Source organism: Belonocnema kinseyi, chromosome 7 (genome assembly GCF_010883055.1).
Source record: "Belonocnema kinseyi isolate 2016_QV_RU_SX_M_011 chromosome 7, B_treatae_v1, whole genome shotgun sequence".
Classification (NCBI taxonomy): domain Eukaryota; kingdom Metazoa; phylum Arthropoda; class Insecta; order Hymenoptera; family Cynipidae; genus Belonocnema; species Belonocnema kinseyi.
In genome coordinates, this window is record NC_046663.1 from 100,822,648 (window position 1) to 100,833,324 (window position 10,677).

General features: G+C 34.6%; 2 protein-coding genes across 4 annotated transcripts in view; one reads left to right on the plus strand and one right to left on the minus strand.

Annotated features, from left to right (window-relative positions):
* The window catches only part of LOC117177506 (thyrotroph embryonic factor), a 371,804-nt gene that overhangs the window by 289,884 nt on the left and 71,243 nt on the right, over window positions 1-10,677 (minus strand). The gene's annotated exons all lie outside the window — the stretch shown is intronic.
* LOC117177508 (serine/arginine-rich splicing factor 4-like) overlaps window positions 8,156-10,677 on the plus strand; it is a 4,821-nt gene continuing 2,299 nt past the window's right edge. The window contains exons 1-3 of one of the 2 annotated variants that reach the window (XM_033368258.1): window positions 8,156-8,470; window positions 8,577-8,790; window positions 9,854-10,372. In XM_033368258.1, coding sequence (XP_033224149.1) covers window positions 8,588-8,790; window positions 9,854-10,372 — 722 coding nt within the window. In that variant the 5' untranslated portion in view covers window positions 8,156-8,470; window positions 8,577-8,587. The remainder of the gene's footprint in view (window positions 8,471-8,576; window positions 8,791-9,853; window positions 10,373-10,677) is intronic. The other variant, XM_033368257.1, reaches the window with a different exon arrangement.

Consider the following 10,677-nt stretch of genomic DNA (forward strand, 5'->3'; position numbering starts at 1 on the left):
GGGACGCTCTGGCCAATCACAGGCATCGTAGAAAGTATACCTAAGAACATCATGACCTGATTCCTCAGTTTCAGGTCAGCCCTGAAGATGTGAACTGCAATGCTCACGAAACGTCGGCAAACAATTCGTAGTTTTTTACACGAGTGAAACCCGAAATATCTCTTTTTATCATAACTTAGTTTATTAGGGTAAATTTATGGGCTTTAGATCCTTTGTGTCTGTTTCGTTAAATTATTATTGCATTTGTTTATATTAAGTTTATCCTACCCTTGTTCGAATATTTTCCTTTTATCATTCTTCACTGTGGAATTATCAAATTAATAGGGTAATTACATGAATTTTAGATAATATTTTTATAAATACTCTAGCCGTCCAATAAGACGACGAACCCCTTTCACCGTCCGGCAAGACGACGGCGTGAGAGGTCCGCACTATTCTGTGCTGAGAGCGTGTGCGGTGTAGACTGTAGAGCGAACTTAAGTCGTGTGCACTGCAGTGAAGACAGTAGAGGGGATAGAGGTACGGTCTCCGCCATCGTTTCGTTGAGCGAACGCCCGTCGTTATGTTGAGCGGGTCGTCTTGCCGTAGGTCGTCTTGTTGGACGGCTAGTGTACTGCGTAAAAATAAAAAATGTAAAGGGAAGCATAATATTTACAAAGTCATGAACTAACAACTTGTATTTCCTTAAAAATAAAATAATAAAATTTAAATATAATTTTTTGTTTAATAGCACAGTAAAAATAAAGTGTTGATCTAACACTAATTTCAGGGTACGATATACCTAATAACAAAAATTAGTCTTGGTGGTGTTAATGGTATCACTTCACGAGGTATCGTTTCCCTCAGACTTGGGGTACGAAACGTCACCTACTATCAATTTTTTGTACAAACTTCAACTTTTTGCATAATGAAAGAAGAAAATTATACAACTATGTCCATTTTTTTCAATATAAGAAAACATTACAATTTACTTCATTCTTATAATAGCAATTCAAAAAATTGACGAAGTATGTTCCTGGAATTACTTCATCTTGCATTTCATTGGACGGTTCTGGTTTAATAATGTATATATTTTCATTAATTTTAATCTAAGCAATAAATTGAATTAAAAATTCTTCCAAGTTATCAAGAATGCTAGAGCAAGTAGTTTACGTTTTGAATAGAATGAAGTTGCTTGTTCAAGTTACACAATTTTAGAGTTTATATAATTATTTGTATTTCTCTTTTATTACATTGAGTACTAACTGTTTGAATGTTTTCTTAGAAATATTTTATGATTCCTAATATTAAAAGCTCAGTAAAACTGGCTGAAAATCTTACTTCCGTCATTTCATCAATCATGACTGAAGATGTTCAGCTGCTTTACTCAGCTTGCGTTAGGGAAAGGAAGGGAACTAAAACATCGAATTTCTCGAGGACGGAAACTTTTAAATACTTGCGAGGTAAAATAATGTTGATTATCCTACTAATATTGTCCATACAAATAATTTTTTTTCTATTACATTTTTTGTTTAATTTCAGAATTCAGAACTGCCAAATCTCCAGACTTGCTGCCAAAGGAAATAAGAGAAAAGCTTAGCCGCTGGTTTTCTGGCGCAAAGGACAGAAAAGGTGACAAAATTCAAGGGGAAAAGTCGGATGTTAGCCAGAGTTCACGACCGGCCCAGTACCACGCCAGTTGTAATTTAGAATACCAGTACTGCCTGTTAGTACTGTGCCAACCATCGGCACAGTACTGGTTTGTAACTGACTCAGTACTGACTGTCATTGCTGGTAGAATACCGACGCAGGAATTCTGCAAACGGTTGGCGCCATACTGGTTCACAACTGGCCTAGTACAGGCCGTCACCTATGGTAAAATACTGGCCCAGAAGTTCCGCCAACGGTTGGCGTGATACTGGTAATCTACTGGCGCAGTACTGATAACTGTTACTGGTAACATACTGACACAAGAGTTCAACTAATGGTTGGCATTATACTGGTTTTCAACTGGCCCCGTACTGACCTTTATTACTGGTTTAATATCGGCACAGGTGTTCCGCCAACGGTTTGGCATGCTACTGATATACTACTTTTGTAGTGCTGATACTTATTACTGGTAAAATACTGAAACAAGGGTTCATCTAACGGTTGGCATCATACTGGTTTACAACTGGCCCAGTACTGAACGTCACCACTGGTGCAATACCGGCACAGGAGTTACGTCAACGGTTGGCGTGATACTGGGTCCACTACTGGCACAGTACTGATACGGATTATTGGTAAAATACTTAAGTAAAAGTTTAACCAACAGTTGACATCATACTGGCGTACCACTGGCTGAGGAGTGATATGCGTTACTGGTGAAATACTGGCACCGGCGTATCCCCATTTTCGCCAACGGTTGGCGATACTGGATCTACTACTGGCGCAGTACTGATACGTATAACAGGTCAAATACTGAAACAAGCGTTGAAACAACGGGTGGCAGCATACTTGTGTATTACTGCCTAAAGATTTAAATTAATTACTGGTTGAATACCGGAATCGGTGTTTCGCCAGTAATTGGCGTAGTTCTGGCTACATAATAACTTCAAGTGCTGATTGAAAACCGAGATAAGAGTACAGCCAATGGTTGGCGTGATACTGGGTCTACTATTGGCGCAAGAGTTATGCCAACGGTCGGCATTATATTGGTGTACTACTGGCTTAGGAGTGGTATACATATCTGGTGAAATACTGGCACGGGCGTTTAGCCAGCGATTGGCGTATTTTTTTGTTATTGTCACTAATTGTATTTAAAATTATAATTAAAACATGGTTTTTTTAACAAAAAATTGTATTTTTAATGTGAATTTTCAAAACAGAACAGTTATTCATGTTCCCAAGTGGATATGTCGGTAGTATGCCGGAGTTCACCACTGGCGCAGTACTAGCCTGGAACTGCCCACCTGTACAGGCAGCCGGTGGTTCGCTCAGTATGGCAGAATGTTGGCTGCACGACTGGGGCGGTACTATGCCAGTAGTACAAAAATAGACTTAAAAAAACACGTCTATAAACGTTTTGAGGGTATTTTGAAATTTCGAGAAATTGACTATACAATTAAGGTGAAAACATTTTTTTCTATTAATTTTGTAAGGAAAATATTCTAAGTTCCACCTTCATGAAAAATTTTTAATGTTCAGAAAAAATTACATTGGATGTATGTCTTAATCGTTGTAGAATAGTCTAAAACACCTAAAAGGCAAAACGTTACACGAAGGTTTAAAGAAAATTGTTATTAAAAAATTGTTGCGCAACGTGGTAAAATTTCTATGTTCCGTCGATACAAGTTTTCAATGCTCATTACATGTTATTATCAGAACTTTTAAAATGGTCTAAAGCGCGAAGAAATAAAATATTACACGAAGAAAAATTGTAATCGATTTATATAATTCATTTAAAAATTATTTTATTTATAATTCCGTGAACAGTTAGTTTTTTAAATATTTATTTTATGTCGTATGTTGATAAAAAGATTAACGAGAAAAAAGGGTTGAAAAATTGTTTTAAATTTTATGATCTGTAGCTTATGAGGATGGCTTTTTCAGAGTTTCATCTTGTCGGATTAGCGCATTGGTTAGCACTCCCGACTGCTAGGCGATAGATTTAGGTTTATAGACGTAGGTTCGAAACCCCGTAGCGTTAGAAATATTATTTGTAATTGAATATGTAAATGTGTAATATATGTATTCATTCTAAGCAGTGCCATTAACATGTACTGGAATAGTACTGGAATAGTACAACCAGCCAGTACTGGAACTCCGACAGGCGGTAGTAGGCCAGTACTGGGCCGGTGGAATATTTATACCTGGGATACCTTCGTTATCGCTTGGAGCCTGACCAGTATCTGCCAAGTACTAATCTGCAGTAGTGGTCCAGTGGTGAACTTCAGTGCTGGCCCGGTACTACAGGTCAGTACCTCGCCGAGTTTGCAGTATTGTTTGAGCCAGTACTGGTCCAGTACTAACAGATGGTGCGCAACCAGTACCAAATGTAAGTACTAGCCCAGTACTGGCTAAATAATAGAGGTCAGTACAGAACATTGATATCATTAGGGGTTTTGCCAGTTTAAAGCCAGTATTACTGCCAGTATTCTAACAGTACCGCGCCAGTACCGAACTCCGACCGGCGGTACTGGCGTGGTACTGTGCCGGTGGTAAATTTCCCCCTGGAAAGAGTCCATACGACGAAAGAAATATAGAATAAGAATGATAAGAGTGAGTAAGAGTGAAAAGTGAATAATATTTTAAATATATTGTAGATTATAGATGTGCTACAGTTTACGCTCTGTTCTCCTTACAATAAATTCAACTGCTGAATACATCTATCATCTGACATATGTCAGTACTGCGCAAGCCCCGGACACCTGTGCTGCGCCTTAACTGTCTGCCAGTCTTGCTCATGCACTCGCTGCAAGTATTGTGCGAGTACTACCGCGCAAGTACGGGGCTAGTACTGGGGGACTGTTGCAGAACTTTGTTATCCTCTCAGACATATATCAGTACTGTGCAAGCACTGGCTGCCTGTATTGTGCCGCCACTGTCGGCCAATACTGGGCCTGCACTGGCTGTTAGTACCGACTAACAGTACGGGGCCAGCACTGGGGGTCCAGTGCAAAACATTGTTATCATCCCAGATATATGCCAGTTCTGCACCTACACTGACGGCCAGTAATGCGCCAGTATCAGCCAGCACGGGCGCAGTACTGAGCCCGTTGTGGTTTTCTTTTCGGGTTATTATATTACCTTTGGTATTGAATTTTTCCAGAAAAATGAATTGAATACCAGAATTGAATACCAGTATCAGAATACATAAAGACATCATGCCTGACCAGTTTCCGTACGATTTCAATGCCAAAGGTAATATCAGACCCGAAAAAGGTAACTTTCTAGGAAATTTTTCGGGTTAAGGGGCCCCAAATCAGCGCCCTAAAATACATATATACGAATAGATAACATAATCTGACATTCTCGCTCAAGACATTTTTTTTGCCTTTGTGATATATATGGGCGGTTCTCACGAATGTGTACCTCGGCGTGTCCTCGTCATTTTCGTTCATTTTAACTCAGCCTAACGCGGCGGTTCTCACTTACGATAGTTGCACCTGTGCATTCTGATGTAGAAAAGCTTCCCCAAGATGATACAAATATTTTCGACCAGTTTTAAATTTTATATTCAAGTACATGGCTCAAAATGCGTTATTTCCGAAGCCTTTTCCGAGTGTCCCCTACCTGATTTTTTAACCTTCGGGCATATCTAAGTAAATGATACTCATTTGTTTGATATCGTGGCTATGCTATGTTGAAATATAGATTAAATACTAACAAAAAATCATTGTACTAAATTTCCAACCTGTGAATTTCATACTTTAGACAACCCTCACATTATGTGTTCAAGATTTGCATAAAATCCAAAATCATCCAAATTTACCGCAATAAGTACTTTAGAATACTACAAATTCTACTTTATAGCACATAAATTAAAAAGTCTGGATCTCAACTTCAAGATACTACGCGTAGTTATTTACCGATAATGAATTATCACGTTATAAATAAACAATTTAAAAAAATGAGTGCGAGTAAAAATTCGGAGTAGTTTCCAAAGTATCACTTCTCACCAGCATTGACAACTTGTACATTGTGCTACCATCGTAAAAAATAAGTCATTACATAAAATTCAATCATATCATAGGGATTTTACTTGATCTCCCTTTTAACCTCTGATAATTATCGACTTTATACCTTTTGTAGCCTGCGAAGCGAGTAGTCTCCGAAGCCTTTTATGTTATTATCTGTTTTGTAAAATGGCCACTTAACACCCTAAATTTTGCGCAACTCAACACAGAAAAAATGAAAGATAAAGTTTACATCGATTCCAGGTGAAAGATTCACCGCAACAAAAATTAACCTTGCCAGATAAACTTTACATGAATCGAAGATAATTTCCTATTTTTAACTTGGCATGGATCAGCTTTCACCTCATAATCGCTCTATTTTTATTCGAGGTGTAGCGAGAATTACCACGGCAGCGCTATCTATCGTCGTTTAACTGCACTAAATTGGAGAAAAATAGCGATTCCCATCTGTCGGTTGCTTTTTGCTAAATGGTATTAAATAAGTTCTAATTCTTCTACAATAGTGTAATTTATTTCGGAGGAGATATATGAATAAGAACAAAATTGTTTTTTTGTTTTTTCTATTGCTGATTCTAGATGTTTTACCGAAATTTGATCACTTCAGCGTAACCTCTTTCCCGTTTGCCCATTACTGCTAAGGACGCGACAGCTTTTATTCCATCGTACGATAAACTTTCGCCTAATAGCATGTAAACTTTAACAGCGAGAAACTTTACGTGCAACAAAATTTAACTTCGGGTTTTTCTGTGAGGATAATGTTTTTGGATATCTGGAGAACATATTACGACAGGAAAAAGTTGAAAGAGCGAGAAAATTTTTTTTTAAACTCGATCCGGCGAGGGACACTTTCGTGAGGAGCGCCCATATAATAATATATGTAATTAATAATAATTACTAATTAATGTAATATTATGTAATCTCATGTGATCTTATGTAATCCCATGTAATTTTGTAATCTAGTGTACACAAGAAATCGAAGTGGTTAACTCCTCACCATATTAAAGGATAATTACTCAAAATGGTATTCATTGAATTTTATTATTATACTCTCATCAATTACACATCTACCTGAAAGTGCTGGCGCAGACCATGATATTTGGTTCCACTGACTTGTCAGTGAATTTTCACTGATTGAAATAGCCATAAGTACGTCACTAATCATCAGTAAATTTTTACAGATTTCAATGAAGACTAAACAGTTCTGTGTTGTAATTTAATGAACCGTGCAAGATGGTGTATTTTGCATCTGAACTAAAAAATATTTAAAGTAATTAATTAATTAATGTTTAGCTGGATTTCGTCTTCCAAGAAAATATAACTGTGTCACCGAGATTTCTAGCTGTTTCAGCTAAATTTGCCGTCTAGAAATTATCTAGCTAGTTTACAGCTAGACCATTTTTTCAGTGTATACATACAATTTTTTAAATATTATACTCTAAAATATTTCGAAGTTTCTAAAGTTGGAATTTCAAAATTTCACTGTTTTAAAGAACTTTAATTTGAATGTTGCAAACTTTTTGTTTCATCAAATAAAAAATAAATATATATGCACGTATACAAGATGATTCCTCTGGTACACGTACGCGGGTCCTATAAATAATAACTTCTCAAGCAAAAATGTATGTGTGTACAGATGTTTGGCGGAGGCTATAGATAAACTCTTAGGCTGACAAGAGTGTTTGAGCCTCTCTTTTGCGCACTTCGATTGCCATTTATTTTTGCTCATTGTGATCTTTTTTTGCTTCTGCAATGTCTCTCAAATCGACAATGCCCATAAATTGCAATTAAATTTAATAAACCAGAGTGTAACAAACGAGCCTCTTAAACATGGCTTCAGTATTGTTCTATTTTTAAAATAGCTTCAACTTATTTCAAAATTTAAACGAAGATTTTCAGTAATTTTTTTCATTTTTGATCAGTTTTATAGAAATTGAAATTTTTCGATATTATCCAATTGTTACCAATATAATGGAATAGTATTTCTTGTCTTCAAGGATCAAAACTCATTTCAATCATTTATAAAAAATTGCGAAAGTTATCTTATAAAAGAGATAAAATATCAATAAAAATCTAAGTAATATTTTAAACCTGGAATTAAATTCCTGAGGTGTTCAGGGAGGTTTTCCTTAATGAAGAAATCAATCACTAAACCTCGAACTCAAGCTAACAAGAATGTTGAAAGACCTTGTATCGTGGTTGTGCAAATAGCAAAGGCTCAAGTAAGAATGTCTTGGCAAAAACTAAGGCCGGATAAAAAGAATAAGAGAACAAAAGACATTCGCTTTTTGTCAAAAAAAAATATAAAAAATGTTTCCAATGAGGTTACTTGAATATTTCAAAGATCTCAAAACATTTAAATAGCAAAGCTTTGAAGTTTTTCATAAAATGTATGACCTTAACTTTGAATTTTGATGATGACATACAGCTATCAAAACAATGGAAAGATCATGAAGTTGGCGCATCAAGTATAATTGAAAATTGCTAATCGTTGCTGGGTAACAGTTCGTTGTTTCCTTTAGAAATTTTGTTAATGTGACATCTCATTGAGATGAGTTAGTCCCGCACGAAAAATGATTAAAATTTTTTGAGTAAAATCAGTCATAATTCTTCAGAATTGTTAGGATGATGTATCTAAGCTGACAAAAATCACAGATAAAAAAATTAAAGACGAATTTTTAAAATTTCAACGAAATCAGTAAAGATCCTGCAACCTGAAACCGAAGGGAGAGAAAAGAAAAGCTTTATTCTAGGAAGAACTGGAGAAAATTCATTCCTCTTGGTGTTATTTCTGACATGATTTTCTTCCATAAAAGGTAATTTTTTATTCGACTGTCTCAAAGTGATGTGTATGAAACTCAGCATCAGAATAATTATTGACAAATACATCAACAAAAAAATCACTTTAATTTTTACTTTAAGAAATATATATCATGATCATCAAAAGGAATCCCAAAATCTCAGTTTTGGTGGTCAATGCGATTCGAAGGCTTCAAGATGTCCAGGGCTCTACATCGAAGGAAATAAGTAATTACATCGCCAAGGAATATGATGTTCCTAGACAGGATATTAGAAGACAAGTTCAACTAGCTTTGCGCCGGGCTCTTTCATATGGAATTCTAGAACGTACAAAAGGGTAAATAATGTTTCATTATTTTTCAAATGGATTTTTTTCAATACAATTTTTGTATAAAGTCTGAATTTCACCAAAGTTTTTTCTTCAAAGAAGGACATAGCTTTCAGTTATTGATTTTCTGTTTTCAATGTTGATAGGCGTAAGCTTTATAATTTAGGAGACTTAAATAAATTTAGTTTCAAAATAATTTAAAGAAAAAAAACTGAAACATAAGCAGAATTAAATAAGGATGCTTTTATATTCATACAAAGGTAAATTGGAAACCTTTAAAATATTAAGAATATAAAAACTAAATCGATTAAGAACAAACCATTTTCAATTTTCAAAACTATAAATGATTGAAGATGAATAAGAATTAAATATTTTTAATATTAAGTAGGCTGAAAGAGAAAAAATTAGACATTTCTAAGCCCTGAAAATGATTTTAGAACAAATTTAAATTACAAGCGTACGAAAATACAGAAACATAAATTTCAAAACTGAAATGTTATAAAGTTCATTATATAAATTTTAAAATAATTTTACATATATTTAAAACTTTTAAAATGTAATAAAGCAAAAATTTTAATTTTCATAAATGGACAAATTTCAAGCATTGAAGTTTAAAATAGTTCGAATTGAAAGACTTCAAGAGGAAAATTTTAAATAAAACTTTTGAAGAATTAATCGCTTTAGTCTGAAATTCTTATTCAAAAATACGTACCAAATTTTAGTTAAAAAATGCTAAATTCAAAAAATAAATAAAAGCATAAAATATGCGATTTAAAAACTGTAACATTCAAAATTGGAATGTTTAAAATAGAAGCATCCGAAATTAAATAATATGAACCTTGAATCGTAACATAAAAAAAAAATCAAAATTCATACTAAACCTACTTTGACGAAAAATCGTTTTAGAACAATCATTGAATAATTTATCAAAAAGTGTGAAAGTGTGATATATGGATTATTTTGTATGAGACACTAGTGTCTCAAGTTGTTCCTAACCGAAACTACATCTTTAATTTCTGATATTCTAATTGTCATTTCTAAATGTAAGTTTTACGATATATTTATTCCTCAGCGGTTACTACGTCAGCTATAATCGAGGTAAAAAAGCTGATACTGGCGAAGAATTAATAAGTGGACCAAAATTAGTTTGCCCGACAAAATGTGGAAGTCGAAAAAAGAGTCGTAGTCGCAGAAGAAAAAGTGCATGTAAAAAGAGTAGGGGTAGAAGTAGGGGTAGAAGTAAGGGTAGAAGTAGAGGTAGAAGTAAGGGTAGAAGTAGAGGTAGAAATAGAGGTAGAAGTAAGGGTAGAAGTAGAGGTAGGGGTAGAAGTAGGGATAGAAAACGTAGAGGAACACGAAAATGCGGAGGAAAATCTAGGTCAAGGAGGTCCAGAAAAAAATCAAGATCCAAATGCAGAAAACACACAAGAAACAGTAAAAGGAGTTGTGGAGGAAAAATTCAGAAGAGCAGAAGCAAAAGCAGAAAGAGCAGAAGTAAAAGCAGAAAAAGAAGCAAGATGAGTAGCTGCAGGCACAAAAAACCAAAGAGATGCAGTGACCTGAACATGGTGCCATCATCTGAGAATAACAAGTAAAATATTCTTTAACTTTTTTCTGGTCGAATTTATTTAAATCATTAAAAATTAAAAAAACTTATTCAAAATTCTAATTTTCCCTACTCTTTAATTTTATAACGACTTCAAATTAAATAATTTCATATTGAAGCGTTTAACATTTTCCTTCCTTTTCATTGAAACCTTTCAAAAGACACTATCGATTCAAAAAATTATCTAAGCTTCTCAAAATTTAATAAATGTTAATTCAAAGTGATCAAGATTAATCGAATTAATTAGTAAGCATATAAAATTACACAAGATGCATTTGAAGTAAAACTGT